This window comes from Mobula hypostoma, chromosome 23, assembly GCF_963921235.1.
Source record: "Mobula hypostoma chromosome 23, sMobHyp1.1, whole genome shotgun sequence".
Taxonomy (NCBI): domain Eukaryota; kingdom Metazoa; phylum Chordata; class Chondrichthyes; order Myliobatiformes; family Myliobatidae; genus Mobula; species Mobula hypostoma.
Window position 1 is genome coordinate 52,277,588 of NC_086119.1, and position 17,264 is coordinate 52,294,851.

At 44.5% G+C, this 17,264-nt stretch overlaps 1 protein-coding gene across 2 annotated transcripts in view; it reads left to right on the forward strand.

The window, feature by feature from the left end:
* atp2a3 (ATPase sarcoplasmic/endoplasmic reticulum Ca2+ transporting 3) overlaps positions 1-17,264 on the forward strand; it is a 212,196-nt gene that overhangs the window by 57,962 nt on the left and 136,970 nt on the right. For both annotated transcript variants that reach the window (XM_063031520.1, XM_063031519.1), the window contains exon 4: positions 12,766-12,867. In XM_063031520.1, coding sequence (XP_062887590.1) covers positions 12,766-12,867 — 102 coding nt within the window. The remainder of the gene's footprint in view (positions 1-12,765; positions 12,868-17,264) is intronic.

The following is a 17,264-nucleotide window of genomic DNA, read 5'->3' on the forward strand; positions in this document are numbered from 1 at the left end:
AGTCAGAATGCTCTCCATGGTACAGGAGTCTGTAGTGACGTACCAAACCTCCTTAAACTATCAGTGTTACTGATGGGATTAAGACAAAGGCTTCTCCACTTGGGTGAAGTTAAAGTTCTCTGGCACTTTTCAAAGAGCTGGGATGACTTTTCATAGAGTCGTAGCTCATTCAGCCCACTAAACCTGTGCCAGCCTCTAACCACCCATTCACTCCAGCCTGACACTCATCCCAGACGCACCCTACCACTCACCACGCACTGTGTTGTAGCCAGTGAACACACCAGCCAGCGTGTCTGTGCTGTAGGCAGAAATCACACCGGCGAGGATTGAACCTGGCTTTCTGGCACTTTGAGATAGCAGCTCTAACTGCTGCTCCACTTGGCCACAGTTTGCCCCCAACAACATCGCTGAAAACAGGTTATCTGTGTGTGTGTGTGTGTGTGTGTAATCAATTTATTTTTTATTTAGAGATACGGCACAGTAACACACGCCTACCAGCGCCACACAATTACCCACATGAACAATGAACCTACTAACCCATACGTCTTTGGAATGTGGGAGGAAATTGGAGGAGCTGGAGGAAACGGACACAGTCACAGGGAGAATATCCAAACCCCTTCCTGACAGTGGCTAGAAATGAGCCCAGTCCGCTGACTAGCTGATGTGTTACGCTAATTACTACCCTACTGTGGATCTCGCCAAGTCTCCCCACTTCATAACACTCCTGCACTCCTAAAGGACATGGAGGGTACAATATTAATTAACCCTGGTCAACAGCATTTTAGTTTGCAAGGATTATTAGAAAGACTGGTTTGTTACCTTCTTCCGCTATGATGGTGTCTTTTCAACTGGGGTAACCGCTTGGCCCATGTTTTAAAAAAATGTTTGAACAATTTTGCATTGTGAAGTTCAAGAGCCTCGAGGAAGCTCCTTTTCACAGTAAGTGCTATTGTTATCTTTCACTTCTGTTAATAGACTACAGCTGTCTCAAGCAATCGATTAGGAGGTGTGATAACAGAGCACTGGGCACTGTCTGGACTGCTCTCATTCTGGCTGTTGTGGGCTTCATTAAGGTTATCTCTGAGCTCAGCTAATTCACCATCTGTTGAGCCCTGTTTTTTAATGCTGCCACTGCTACCCTCTTCTCCCTCCCCATTAATGGACGAGCTGATGGTCGCTGTCAGATATTGCTTGTGTGTGAGGAAGAGGGCAACTGAGTCTCACTCAGGCTCTCTCCCTTCAGCGTTGTAATGTCAGCTCAGTGTTACGACTCCACTCAGTGCCTCTCTTCAAACCTGCAAGAAACACTGCCTCTTTGACAGACATCGCGCTGGATAAGCTAGAGCCCAAGCAGTTGTCACAGCTTCTTCCCAGACGCTCTCCTCACAGACCTTCCATGGCTGTTGGGTATTGACAGGAATTGGGAGTACAGAACAGAAGCCACAATGGTCCAAAAACAGGCGGCCTGTTTTCCACCTGGACCTGATAGACAAGCAGGATAATCTTCATTCTCTCCCCTTGGTTAGTAACGTGCCTCACTAGTTGCCTGTCCTGCCACTAATATCGAATGCATTCTTGCATCCAGCACTGAGTGAATTGGACTTGGTGACACTTGCTAGAGTTCCTTCAGGCCTTTAGTTAACAACTGTTTATCTTGTAAGTTGGCTTAACATCAACCACGAGGGAATGATGAGACGTTATAATTAAAAGATGTTATGGCAGGGTTTCATGAAAGTGAAACTCTATTTGACTAGTCTATTGGAGTTCTTTGATGAACTAACATGCTATGAATAAAGGGGGAGTGGATAGATGGATTGAGATTTCCAGAAGGAATTTTGCTGCATCAAAGACAATATTGGTAAATTCGTTTGCTATTATCACGTGGTGATATACTGTTAGAAACTTTATTTTGCAAGCATAGATGTGGATCATTTCATCACATGATTACTTTGGGGTAGCAATAACAGAATGAAGTGTCACTGTATGGGGAAGTGTAGATAATCGTAATGGCTCATGGTGTGGGAGGTGGCATTCGTAAGATTAGCTGGCTAACAGAAAGTGGTAGAAGGTATTTATTTATTTGGACGTACAGCATGCTATCACCAAATTATACAGCTTCCAGTTCAGTAAAACCGCATCACCCAATTACGCTTATGTGACTAATTAAGTCCCCATATGTCTGTGGAATGTTGGAGAAAACTAGAGCATCCAGAAGAAATGCATACAGTCACGGGTATAATGTACAAACTCCTTACAGACAGCTGCAGAATTAAGCCTAGGTCACTTGCCTGCAGCGATATTATGCTAACTGCTAAGCTACCACGCCAGCCATTGTATGATTGCTTAATGTACTTTCAACGAAAAAAGTAGAGTTGGGAAAGAGGGCTTGCGGAGGTGGCAAAAGGACACAGAGGTGACAGAGTGGGAAAAGATCTGGTAAATGGAATATGGCGTAGGGGGAATGTGAAATAGTCCGCATTGGTTGGAAAAAAATATAAAGCATTTCTATGTAAATGATGAGAGATTGCCGAACTCCCGAGACACAGGTGTCTTGGTACGTGGCTCTAAAGGCAATGCAGGAACAGCAAGTAATTAGGATAGCTAACAGAATTTGTTTATTGCTGGGTTCTTGAATCCTGAAGTAGGAAGGTTGTGTTTCAGTTAGAGAGCATTGGTGAAACCACATCTAGAATGACATGCATGGTATTGGTCTCTCTATTTAAGGAAATTTTTTAATGTATGAAAAGCAGTTCAGAGTGCTGAGGCTGGAAAGGGTGTGTTGTATGTGTTGTACTATGAGGAAAGGTTGGACAGGCTTGTATCTGCTAGAGTGAGAAGGGAGTTGATTGAGGCATACACAATCCTGAGGAATCTTCAAATGGTGGATGTGAAGAGGCTCTTTCCTCTTGTGGGAGAATCTAGAACTAAGGGGTGACCCATTTAAGACACGGGTGAAGTTAAGCTTTATCACTGGTTGTGAGTCTTTGGAACTCTGCTCTCACCACCGTCAGAGAAAGAAAGCTGGTGAATATTGTTAAGGCATAGGTGGATTCTTGGTTAGGTTACTGCACGTAGATGGGAAGGTGGAATTGAGGTTACAGTCGAATCAGCCTGTTGTTATTAAATGGTGGAACAGGCTGTGTGCCTTACTCATTCCTATGTGCAATGGTTTCCTTGTCTGGATTCGTTACAATTGTACTTGTCCAGTATTTTACCTGTTGGCATTCGAATTCTTTGATCTCCATCACTAGATAGGAGTCCTGTGGAAGTCAGTGAACCTGACTGGATTTTGTAGTTTGATATAAGATGTGATTGTGCTTTGTTTAAGTCTGTTACTATGTACAACTTCACAGAAGGAATCTGCTAATGCTTCCAGTATCCATCTGGTGTTTGGCAGTCATTTGTTAAGGTGATATGCGTGGCCTTGTTTGAAATTCAGTTCTTGAGATGTACAATTCTTTGCATTACGTGTTGGCTTATCAACTTCACCTTCATAAATACCAATGAGTGGTGAGGTTGCAACACTGAACATCAGTAAGGCCAAGGAAATGATTGTGGATTCAGGAAGGGGAAGTCAGGAGAACACGCACATCCTCATAGAGGTGGACAGGGTGATCTACCCTGGGCCAACACATTGATGTAATCACAAAGAAGGCACAGCAGTAGCTCTACTTGGCTTGAGGAAATTTGGAATGATACCAAAGACACCCGGTAAATTTCTATAGATCTACAGTGGAGAGCATTCTCACTGGTAGCATCACAGCCTGACGTGGAGGCTCCAGTGTACAGGATCACAAGAGGTTGCAAAGGGCTGTATATTCAGTCAGCTTCATCACAGGCTCAACAATCCACACCATTGAATTCAATCTTCAAGAGGAGGTGCCTCCAAGGCAGCATCTATCACCGGTGACTCTCAACAAATGGGACATGCCATCTTCTGTTACTACTATTGGGGAGGTGGGACAACTGGCTAAGGAACAGCGTCTTCCACTCTGCCATCAGAGTTCTGAATAGTCAATGAACACCACACCAGAATGGATACTGAAGGAAGCTTCTTCCAGTATTATTACTGCGGATGTGGAGGTTGGTGTGTTGCCTGTATCCAGTCGTTTAGACAATGATGGGAAGTCACCTTGAACCATTGCAGTCCTCAGGGGAAGGTCTTCCACTGGTTAGGTCTGGTGTCAAGGTTATTGATCTGCACCCGCCAAAGAGATCTGAAGCCAGGAGGGTAATCATGGGCAGGACTTTGTGTTTTATATTCGAGGTAGTTTCTTAATCTCACCTCCATTGTGGATGCACTTGGAGAACACCTTAGTCTGTGGTGCTGGGAGGGATTCTAGATATCAGCAATCACTGTGCTAATAATCGAACAAGATCAGTTGCCTGTTTTTAACTGTTGTTGAGCCAAGCAGTGAATCACCACTCCCTCCCAACCTCCGCCTTTAGAGTCACCATTCAAACTGCCCATGGCCTTTCAGGCAACTGCAAAGAGACTGCAGGCTGTCGTTTGGAAGGCCGAGCCAAAACACGGCAAAGGGTGACCCAGCAGTGGCTGGGCAGTGGAGGTTTCACTTCAGCAGAGTTTTAGGGGATGAGGAAAGAGCGAGGTGCTGTCACATGTTTCCTCTGCTGCAACCCCCACCCCCCACCCATGCCAGCAGCTAATTCCATTAGACAGGCTTTCTTGGTCAATGGTTTCTGAGCTGTTTGAATTAACAATTCTCCTCGTGGCACATTGGCAGTATAAAGAGTTCTAAATGCAAATTTGTTACAATGGACAGGTTTGAAAACCTGTCCCCAGGTAGGACGGGCAATTTTGTGTAGGGTCTTGGCATAGTGCGTTACTGTAATACCCTTTCCTGCAATTGTATGTTCTGTCAGCAGTCTGGCCCTTTAGGTCAAGTCTCAGTGTGTCAAAGGGTGGTTTAATACATTAACTCCTGCAGCCAGACCCTGAACTGAGAAGTTTGCTTTTCTTACAGATGTGTTGAGCTGGAATCCTTCACTGCGTTAAGAGATGATGCAAGCTGTTAAAATAAAACGTGCTGAACTAGAATAAGATCTGTATCAGTGCAGGATTTGTTAAACAAAAATGAGAAGCAAATTGATGAAAAGCAAGGTAGATCTGCATGTATTTGCCTTTGATCACCAGTATATGGGTTTCTAAGTCGTGACATTTGTTTGACTGCTGGCTGGGAGGAGATGCAGGAGGGAGGTGATGTATCATCTGAGGGGAGAGAAGGCGGGGGGGGGTGGGGGGAGTATTGTGTGCAGCCCGTCACAGTGAGAGCATATTTTCTTTCAGTCACTGAAGTAGCAGTTCTTGGTTGCTGTGACAATGTAGATGGTTCTTAGTTGCGTGACTTTGCCTTTATGCAAATTTAGGCTCAATAAAGCAACATGCAAATCTGAGCTGAGCAGCATTCGTGGCATCTATGGAAACTGAGGTGGAGACAGCACATGGCTGGAGTTAACCCATCACAGGCCGTGCTGCACTGGTCATTTTCTACATTTAGGGAATTAACCCATCACAGGCCATGCTAGACTGGCACCTCCTGCATTCAGGGAGTTAACCCATCACACACTGCGCTACACTGTCACTTCCTGCGGTCAGGGAATTAACCCATCACAGGCCATGCTAAACTGTCACTTCCTGCAGTTGGGAAGTTAACTGTGCTGAACTGTTCTCTGATGCAGTCAGGGAGTTCTTGGCCATTAAACAGGGCAGCAAACCAGACTGAGCAGAGCTAACCAGTCTGGGTGTTCTTCCGATTTAGAGCTCCTCTGAGGAAGTCCTGTTTTTGCAGAACCTGTGGCTGATAACTTTCCTTGTTCTTCCGGCTTCCCTGGCCATGTGTGAGCTCAGAGTCTGGTAGCCCTCCCTAGCTTGTTCTAGTCTTTGTGCTGGGAACCTTCCTTGCTCTTCACATTCTCTGCAACTGCTGTCTACTCAAGACCTTTCTTCCCCTTCCCTCTCTGTCCACTTACCGGTTTTCCCCACGGCCAGGAGGAAGTTCTGCCCCGCTGCCCCTGACTATGAAGGGGGTTGTTGGTAGAATGTAAGTAGTGCTGGGAGAGGAATGAAGTGTGCTAGACAGTGGGTTGCTTTACAGGAAGTAGCACATTATTCTGAACACAGGTCAGGAGAAGCTTGTAACTGAGCTGAGAGTAGCCTTGGGTATGGGCCAGTCTTGTCCAGTCCAAAGGCTTCTGCAGCCTCATCCACCCCGCCATAAGCATTTGGACCCTCACTTGCTGTCCCACTCAACAAACATGTCTGAACTCCTTCCTGTAGCCCCGTTTCTGGGCCTGCCCCCATATCCCTTCAGCGTACAGACAGAGATTTCTGCCCAGCTCTCTTTTCCTCGGTTGATGTCTGAGCTTCCAAATCCTTCCAGGCTAGAGGGTTCCCAAGATTTACTACACTCGGAGAAGGAACATTCCCTCCTCTCTCTGTGCTAAGGTTTCTACTCATTGTTGTGAAACCATGGCCCTGCTCTGTAGATAGATTTTCAGATACTTTATTGATCCCGAAGAAAATAACAGTAACATTACAAGTGCACAGATATACAAGTATTAGAAGAGAAGAAAGAATAAAAAATAAGTTACCTCAAACAGTCTAACAGGAGGGGCTCATCACTTCCCTGGCTATAAGTTGACTCATTATAGAGCCTAATGGTCGAGAATAAGTATGACCTCATATAACGCTCTTTGGAGTAGCGCAGTTGTATTAGTCTATTACTAAAAGTGCTCCTCTGTTCAGCCAAGGTGGCACGCAGAGGGTGAGAAACATTGTCCAGAATTGTAGGACTCTTTGTTCTACAACAGCCTCCACTGTGTCCAATTTGACTCCTTTAACAGAGCCAGCCTTTCTAGTCAGTTTATTGACCCTGTTGGCATCACCCGTGTTGAAGCCATTGCCCCAGCACATCACCGCATAGAAGATTGTACTGGCAACAGCAGACTAGTAGAACATGTGAAGGAGAGGCCTGCATTCTCCAAAGGGTCTTCGTCTCCTCAGGAAGTAGAGGTGACTCTGGCCCTTCTTGTACACAGCCTCTGTGATGGTGCTCCACTCAAGTCTGTCATCCAGGTGCACTCCACAGGTGCTTGTAGGTCCTCACCACATCCACATCCTCACCATCAATAGTAACAGGGAATAGTGCAGGCTTAGTCTTCCTAAAGTCCACCACCATCCCTCTTGTCTTACTTATGTTGGGCTGCAGATGATTCAGCTTGTACCATTTGACAAAGTCCTCCACCAGGGCCCTGTATTCATCCTCCCATTATACACACAACTATTGCTATACCCTCTAATTGGGGAAAATTCCCTCCACGTATCAACCATGCCAATCCTCCAAGGATTGTGTATGTTTTAATGGAGTCATCTCTCCTTTTCTAACCTCTCACTAACTGAGTTATGCAGCACAGAAACAACAGGCTGTTCAGCCTGCTGCATCCATAACGTCCATCCCTGCTGCTCCCATCTTCCTGCACTGACCCACATCCTTTCCAGTGCTCTCTTAATTGCTGGCTGGTGACACTACTTCCACCACTCTCAGTGACTCACTGGCCTGAGTGGAGCAAAATACCTTCCGATCCCCTCAGTCTCTTTCCCTTCATCCTAAACCTTTACCCTCCAGTTTTGTTCACCACTAAGGGGAAAAGATTCCTATCATCAGCCCCATCCTTAACCCTCAGAGCTTCAAATAGAGTGAGTATCCATTTAATCTCTCCTCGCATGACAAACTCGCCATCCCAGGAAGGTGAACCTTTGCCTTTTACAAGAATATCTTGTTCAGGTACTGAGACAACCAATGTGCACACTACGTGTTGTGGTCCCACCAAGGCTCTGTATAACTGCCTATGCCACCTCTGCTCTCGTATATAGATCTTCATTCAATAAAGGTCAGTTTGTTCTTTGCTCTCGTAATTTCCCAGTCAAAAAAGTACTTGGCATTTGTTTTTCTACTGAATTGGGTAAATTCACAATCTTCCAGTACTCCGTCTGCCATGTTGTTGTCCGTGCACTCAACTTCAATGTTCAGCTACTCCTGAGGCTGTACTGCCACTCGTATTGCTTTTCACTTTTCTCCGGTTCTGAGGTATTCTGTAAATCGAGAGCAGGATAGAATACTCTCTGCTCTTCTGGGCGTGTGCAGCTCCAGCACTTTAAAAAAAAACATCTCAGTTCAGAAAAAAGAAGCAAAGAATGGTAGTTCCAGGAACTCTGAAACAAAACCAGAAAAAAACTAGAAATGCTCAACGAGTCAGGTGTCAGCTGTGGATAACAGATGATGGAGGGCGAGGCATCTGCTTTATTGGTGTTCTGTTTACTATCCGACACGTTGACTAGGCCCATTACCAGCCTATAGGAGCGGCAATGGGTGCCATTACAAAAGGTTGCCTGATTGACCCACTTCCATAGCAGCACCCGGACTGTCCAAGGTGAGGACTCCCTTGACGTACATGAGCTTCAGGTACGTGGACTGGGCTGGGGTACATGGCACTCACCAGGACTGTATCAGTGACAATACCTGAGCTTGCTCCCAGCTATTCCACGTGGCTTTCTGACCCTGCTGACTTGGTTACCTTTCACTGTTGCTGGAGCTGAACAGTCCTGGGGAAGCACCTTGACTAGGAGGAGCTGAGTGATTCACCTCCTTCTGTTGGGTAATTAATGCTGGATTTGCCAGAGATTTTCATAGCTCTGGAACGAATAGCAAAGGTATCAGTATCTTCGCCATTCACAAAATGATTGGAGGAATCCCATTCACCTCCAACAGTAGTCAGGAAATTAGAGGTTCTTGCATCTTTTTATTCAAAGTATTTTTTTTCATCACATATACCATGACTATACTAGGTCCTGTTTTTCTCTCCATTTATTGTTCATTTATTCAATACATTCTCTTAGAGTTTGTCAGTGTTACTCCTGTTTCCTCCTTAAACAGTATTTGAAAGGCTCAGGACCAGGACTCAGTTGTCAGAGCTTCTTTCCCATCAAGATCTGCTACCTGCACCGAGTTTCGGTGCATCTCTCTGCATGTACTCCTGCATCCCAAGTGCCCCAATTTGTAGCATTCATTTACAGGCATCTTGTACTTGAAGAACTAAGCCTTGGACAGACCAAAGTACATTTTACATTCTGTTATCTCCAAATAGCAATTGAAGTCTATGTCAGTACATGTCCCTGCGAACAACCCATATATATTAGAAAATCCTCTCTGCCCACCAGAGAACTCCCTAAAGAGGAAATTGGAGGCAATGGAAATGTTGTTGGACCTGTTTGGTAGTTGTTGAACTTGTACCATTGTCTCTAGATTGATTTTTATTTGTAGTGTGTTGGAATGAGCATTGACACAACAGACAAATATTTTGGGGAGATGAATAAACAAATGGAAGAGCAAAGCTTCACTAATTGAGCATCTAATTGATAAGGAAAAATTCATGACCTGGATGACAAAGGCAAAGAATGTTATTGAGCAAGATTGTAATGTTCTTGCGTGGATTGTTTGGTTTTCAAGCATTTCACTGCAGTTAATGAATCTTGAAGACTTGATAATCAGGTGGCTCGAAGCCAGCAAGGTCCCACACACAGCAGCAAGATGAGTAATGTTTCTTATTGATAGCTTTGAAGGGGGAATATTGTCTGGGACACTGAGGGACACACCACTTCTCCAGATAAATGACCCACAGAAGCCCGAGGGCTCCAATGAGAGCACTGGCTGAACACGAGAACATCAAATTGCAAAGGGAAATGACCGTGCTGTACATTGAGTTTCTAACAACCAATGTTGTGCAATGACAACAGAAAAACAAAAATTGCAGATGTTTGGAAGTCTGGAATCAAAGCAGAAGAAGCTGGAACCACTCAGCAGATCAGGTAGTACATGAGAAAGTACCTGCTGAATGTTTTCAGTATTTGTTGTTTTTATTTCAGTATGAAAAGCTATTTGTGTTAATCTGTTTCTCTTCCACAATCAAATTGTGAATTGTTGTCTTTTTAACTGTTGATTTTTTTTTGTGTGGCTCTTCAGTCACATTTCCAAAATCTTTGTTCCCCAGTTTCAAATTCCAATGATTGCAGAGTCCTGCAAGCTTCCTCATCCTGTAGACACAATGGCTGATAAATACTCATCTGAGAGCACTGTTTGATCTTGTACAAAGGGCGAAGATTGAAGTTGTTGGAGCTCGGAATGGAGAAGTTAAGGTCTGTTCTCCTTGGATTGGAGGAGGTTAAGAGGGGACAAAATCAAGTCTATAAAGTTCTGAGGGGTATAGAAAGGACTCCAGGGATGAGCTGTATAAGGGAGGGTGATGTTGAAGCTTTGTGAAACACTTTCTGAAGATTTATGTAAGCACAACTGCAGCCAGAGGATTGTCCAATTCTGAGCACTGGATTTTAGGAATGGTGTGAGGGTGCGGAGCTGATTTACTGGAATGGCTTCAGGAGTGAATCTCTTGGATTATGGGAAACTTCTGAGGAAACTAGAAGTGCTTTCATCAGGACAGAGGGGGTTCAAGTTCAGACTTAATTCTCATTCAACCATACACATGAATACAGCCAAACAAAACAACATTACTCTGGGGCCATGGTACAAAACAAAGAACCAGCAATCACACACAGCACATATAGCATATATAATTATGGTTATAGAAAAACATGGTTACAAAATAAATATTAAGGAAAATTATATAGCCCAAGTCCCTGAGTGTCATGTCCTGTAGATTGATGACGCATGGATGTTGCCCTGGAGCCATGTTTCTGCAAGAACTGCTCACAGCAGTTCCTCATGTCGTGTGCTCAGCTGTAGACGAGTACAATCCAGCTTGTCTTTCACCAGCTGAACACTGAAAGGCAGCATGGACAGGAGGGGCTAGCCCCCAACTCAGCACGGAATCCAGCAGAACACAACCGGCTTCAGCGGCCATCAAAGGCAACCATGAGGCATGAATCAGGTCCCGGTCCGCACCACAACCAAGGCCATGCAGCTCCCGCGCCGTCTGTCTCTCCAATGAAGCAATAAGTCGGACTCACAGTATTCTACATTACCAATGTCCACCTGGGTCTTGCGATCACAACAAAAACATCCAAGAGAATCACCCACACCGTCCGTTGGACCAGGCACTGTCTCACACGGTGTCTCTGCCTTCTTCCTTAGGTGGCTGAAGCGGGCTGCAACATGGTGTGCAACAAGTCCAGCTTCACTGTTATCCAGCAACTTACTAGTGGATAGGGGTGGACTTGCAGTACTTAATATCCATTCCACCTGTCTTGTGATTGTGAAAAAGGCATAAAGGACCAACAATTGCACCTCTGTTTGGACCCAGAGAGGCAGCTGTGTCTGAGCATGCCACCATCTTACAGGGAGTAATCTGGTTGACAGGAAATGTGTTGTAGGTCAGGAAAAGTTCAGGGTGTAGACAGGAAAACTGTTTTGGGTTGGGAACCATAAGAACAAATTGGCAAAATAACCCAGATGAGTAGAAGTCCGTTAATGTGGTGAGCAGTTATTACCTGGAGCACCCTGGAGACTTTCGGAAGAGAATTGAATTGGTACTTGCAGGTGAAGTGTTGCACGGCTGTGGGGAAAGAGCAGAGATGCAGCTGCATTCTTGTAGGAACCAATGCAGACCTGAAAGGCCAAATGGCTTAGGCTTTTTTGTGGCTGTTACATTTCAAATAACTCACTCTTTAAATCTTAAAGCTGCAACAGTTTGACGTAATGACTTGTCACCACCTTTTCAAAAGCAGTTAGGGATGATCAATAAATATAGACCTTACGAACACACCCCATTATGTCCATCAATAATCCATGAAATTAGGCTGAATCTGATGAGGGAGCTGATGGTAATTCATTCCTGCTGGCTGTGATGATGGGTCATTGGGGTGAAATTTTTAATGGTTTCTCTCCCTGTTGACTTAGCATGTCTTGGTTCTCAGCACAGTGTTATGACTTGTTCCTGTGATTGGATGTTGTGGTAGAGCAGGAACAAAGAGGGCAATTCCCTTGGGATTCACATTGGGAATGTGCAGCTGAGAAATTCTGTTTGTAATTGTTTGATTTTTAACTGTATAGTATTGACTTTAAAAGTATCCTACTAGGGGAGAGGATACAGAGGGCATTCCAACATTGAGATGGGGGTCACAGTTCATGAGAAGCAAACCCTGGGTATATCACAAAATAAGAACATAAGAAATAGGAGCAGGAGTCGGTCATCTGGCCCACTGAGCCTGCCCCGCCATTCAGTAAGATCATGGCTGATCTGGCTTCAACTTGTCTCCACCCACCTGTCTTTCTCCATAACTCTTAATTCCCCTACTATGCAAAAATCTATCCAACCTTGTCTTAAATAAATTTACTGAGGTAGTTTCCACTGCTTCACTGGGCAGAGAATTCCACAGATTCGTCACTCTCTGGGAAAAGCAGTTCCTCCTCATCTCCGTCCTAAATCTACTCCCCTGAATCTTGAGGCTAATGTGAGGGTTTACTGGAAATTGGGGCAAACCTGTAATAAAAGCACAAACTGCTGGAAATATTCAGCAGCTCGGGTCGAGCCCGTGGAAAGAGAAGCAAAGTGTACATTTCAGGTACCAGACGCTCTGACAGGGTTGTGCAGACTTCTTCCACACCTGCTCAGGTAAAGCTCTGGCAATGAACTTCCTTTTGTACCGGTGCACCGGGGTCTTGCTGATCCCGTTGGTGAAATGGCCATATCTGGGAAGGTATCCATGGCTCATGGCTGCTTTTTGTGTTCCAGGTCTTGGCTTGGTTTGAGGAAGAGAAGACCATCACTGCTTTCGTGGAACCCTTCGTGATCCTTCTGATCCTGATTGTGAATGCTCTGGTTGGTGTGTGGCAGGTGAGAACTCAATGTTACTTTGTTTAACCCAACTCCTTGTTTTACCGTCTCACCACTCCCCCCCCCCCCACTTCTTTCTGCAAACCCGGTCCCATCTCCTTCTAGATAGCACTTGGGCTGCCCTAGACTCGTACACTGCACTATTTTCAGTGCGCCACCTCACCTGTGGGCCATCCAGTAATAACCATGTGCAGGGACCCATCCCCTACCATCTGGCTCAGGCCACTGTGGCCTTCCAGGTCACAATGATTGTGCTATTGTTACCTATGGGTGAAGGCTTTCTTCCGGGAATGTCCTAACCCCACTGGTTCCCTTACGCAATACACTTTACTCCTTATTCCTTCAAACTGATGCAAAGATTCAGAATTATAAATAGCTTCGCATCATCCTTGAATCTTCTGGAATTTATACCAAGCAGTGGAGTGACCTAATGTTTTAAAAACCAATATTTCATCTTTTTCGGCTGTTGGTTCAACATTTCAGCATGGCTTGTATCTGCAAGCTTTCCACAAGATAAAAAAGATGAAACTTCTCTCAAATATTATGCCCCTATATTTGGCAGAGAGAGTTTTAGTTGTCCATGAGAAGCTTTGGGAGGACACCTGTCTTGGACAGGTACATTGTCCATGAGAAACTTTGAGAGGTCACAGATCCTTCCCCCTCCATCCTGGGCTGGTACATTGTCCATGAGAAGCTTTGGGAGGACACAGATAGCTTCCCCTTCTGTCCTGGGCTGGTTCTTTGTCCATGAGAAGCTTTGAGAGGTCACAGATCCTTCCCCCTCAATCCTGGTCTGGTACATTGTCCATGAGAAGCTTTGGGAGGTCACAGATCCTTCTCCCTCTGTCCTGGGCTGGTACATTTTCCATGAGAAGCTTTGGAAGGGCACAGATCCTTCCCCCTCTGTCCTGGGCTGGTACGTTATCCATGAAAATCTTTGGGAGGACACAGCTAGCTTTCCCCTTCTGTCCTGGGCTGGTGCATTATCCATGAGAAGCTTTCGGAGCTCACAGATCCTTCCTCCTCTGTCCTGGGCTGGCGCAGTCTGGTTCAGATACACACCTTGCTTTTTTGGAGTTGCATAATGGGCTGAATGGACTGCTCTGATCCTATAACCACGTCTTTTGTTGTTGTGAATTTAAAATGCTTAGGAATTGCTCATTGCACAGACTGTTAAATCAGAGGGAAAGTGGGAGGTGGTATTTCACAGGTACAGAGTTGGCACCATTCTGGTTCACTGCTAAACTAAACTAATCAGGAATCATCTAAAATCTTTATGACACCACTTTGAGGATTTAGTTAATACTAAGAAGGAAAGGTTTCAGAATATGTTAGCGGATTGAAAGAATGGGTTGTAAAACTACACGTAGAATATTTGAAGTGATGTTTTGCTTGAGAGGGAATTAGTTGGTCTTGTATTGCTTGGAAGATAAAAGACTAATCATGTAGAAGTGCAGTCAATTTAGAAATATGCATATTCTGCACTTAGCTGTTAATGTAAATTTAGCAGCAGGGTTGTTATCAGGGGAAGAGGACTGAAAAACAGGGAAAATACTTGTTCTGTTTACATGCAGGGAGGAGTGACTTTCAATAGGAGGAAATCCCAGAAATACGGTACATTTAACACTTCAGTTGCTGTGGCCTAACCAGTGTTTCATAGTAACTCCATATAACATTTTACTTTTTGTAACTAACCCTCTTTAGCAGGTTCAGGATCTGATATGTTTTACTGACAGCATCCTACCATTAGTAAAGACTGATGCATGACTGTACTCTGATCTCTCTTCCTCTGCACCATTCAGGTGCTGAGGGTGTGACTGAGTCTGAAATAAGGAACAATGGTTTCTGCATAAGGACTGGAACAGGGGGAAGTAGTGAGACTTGGAGACCAGGAATGACCACTAGTTAATCAGGAAGATCCTGCTATTTCACTAACACTCATCAGGGGAGGAAGTCTGTTTGCATGTTTGGGAAGTCCAGACCCAGAGTGTTGTAATTGATTTTAACTTGCCCTCTGAAATGACCCAGCAAACTGGGTTATAACTGTGCTACTAGAAGTGGTTTGAGCGGTTTGCCACCAGCTTCCTTTGTGCTGGGCAATGAATACCACATTCCAAAAGCTGTGAGAACTGATGTGCAAAAATCTTTTTATCCAAAGGACTGAGTTTGTAGAATCTACTTCTGGATTTAGGCTCCGGTTAAACTGACCTAGCTGGACACTTGGACACTTAGACACTAGGTGAAAGGAGGGAAGTAGATGGTTGAAGGGAATGTGCCTCAGCCTTGCCCTGAGGGACTGTAGGACAGACTCCAATGTATATTTTTCAAAAGCTATCAGATGTTGGAAAAGTAACCAAGGGAGAAAGGAGCAGAATATGTTGAAAGAATGTGATGAAATTTAGTGTTTGGGGATTTACTAGTGCATGTGAGTAGATATCAAAACTAACTACAGTTTTCCACGTAGTCAGAGTGTAATGGTAAGAAAGTGGCTAAAGCAATGTTTGTGATACAATCATACCAGCAACAAACTGGAGTTACCTTTACCTCTAAATTTAATCAGAGGAAGGATGACAAAGGGAAAACGTGGATCAATAAACAAGGGTCATATGTAGGGCAGTAATAACATGGCAGCTTTGCTCAATGTGCTTCATCTGTTTTTCACAGCAGTGGAAAAGGTGTACAAGGGTGGGGAAATTAAAAATAAATCAACGGGAGGACCTTACTGGATTAAATATAACAAAAAGTGGGAATATAGAAGATAATGAACTAAAGATACTCGATGGTTTCGACACAAAGAATAATTAAAGCTGCCTGGGCAGATTGCAACTGTGTTACTTATAACTTTCCCCAAACCTCCAAATGTATAAGTTCTGTCTTTGGATTTTAAAAAAATCACATATTGAACCTGCAGTTCAGAAGGAAGACAAGTACTGATCTACAATATAGTGGTGGAGACCATAAGACCATAAGATATAGGAGCAGAAGAAGGCCATTTGGCCCATCGAGTCTGCTCTGCCATTCAATTATGGGCTGATCCAATTCTTCCAGTCGTCCCCACTCCCCTGCTTTCACCCTATACCCTTTGATGCCCTGACTAATCAAGAACCTATCTATCTCTGCCTTAAATACACCCAATGATTTGGCCTCCACACACTGGCGCTCGTGGCAACAAATTCCACAGATTTACCACCCTCTGAGTAAAGCAATTTCTCCGCATCTCAGTTCTAAAAGGACGTCCTTCAATCCTGAAGACGCGCCCTCTTGTCCTAGAATCCCCAACCATGGGAAATAACTTTGCCATATCTAATCTGTTCATGCCTTTTAACATTTGGAATGTCTCTATGAGATCATTCTCCTGAACTCCAGGGAATACAGCCCAAGAGCTGCCAGATAGTCCTCATACAGTAACCCTCTCATTCCTAGAATAACTTTCGTGAATCTTCTGTGAACCCTCTCCAATGTCAGTATACTCTTTCTAAAATAGGGAGCCAAAACTGTGCACAACACTCAAAGTGTGGCCTCACGAGTGCCTTATAGAGCCTCAACATCACATCCCTGCTCCTGTAGTCTATACCTCTAGCAATGAATGCCAACATTGCATTCACCTTCTTCACCACCTTTAGGGTATCTTGCACAAGGACTCCCAAGTCCCTTTGCATCTCTGCATTTTGAATTCTCTTCCCATCTAAATAATAGTCTGCCTGTTTATTTCCTCCACAAAAGTGCATGACCATACACTTTCCAACATTGTATTTCATTTGCCACTTCTTTGCCCATTCCCCTAAGTCTCTCTGCAGGCTCTTTGTTTTCTCAACATTACCCGCTCCTCCACCTATCTTTGTATCATTGGCAAATTTAGCCACAAATCCATTAATCCCATAGTCCAAATCATTGACATACATCATAAAAAGCAGCGGTTCCAACACCGACCTCTGTGGAACTCCACTGGTAACCGGCAGCCAGCCAGAATAGGATCCCTTTATTCCCACTCTCTATTTTCTGCCGACCAGCCAATGCTCCACCCATGCTAGTAACTTCCCTGTAATTCCATGGGCTCTTATCTTGCTCAGCAGCCTCCTGTGTGGCACCTTGTCAAAGGCCTTCTGCAAATCCCCTGATCCAGAGGAACCACTGGATCGGGGCAGGCTAAGTGAGAAATGTGATTGATAAAGGAGTTGTCTACAAACGTGATTGCTTTTAGTAGAAGTGAAAATGCACAGTTTTACAAGTGAGTTTACAATTGTAGGATTGAGGGTGTTTGGGAAGTAGAGGACTTGTTACAAGAAGGAAGAAGTTGTAATGTTTCCCTGCTTTGGTCTCTAGAACATAAAGCCATGACATGCATGATGAAGAAAGAGTTATGTGTCCAAATTCGATACAAAGTTGGGAGACTTGGT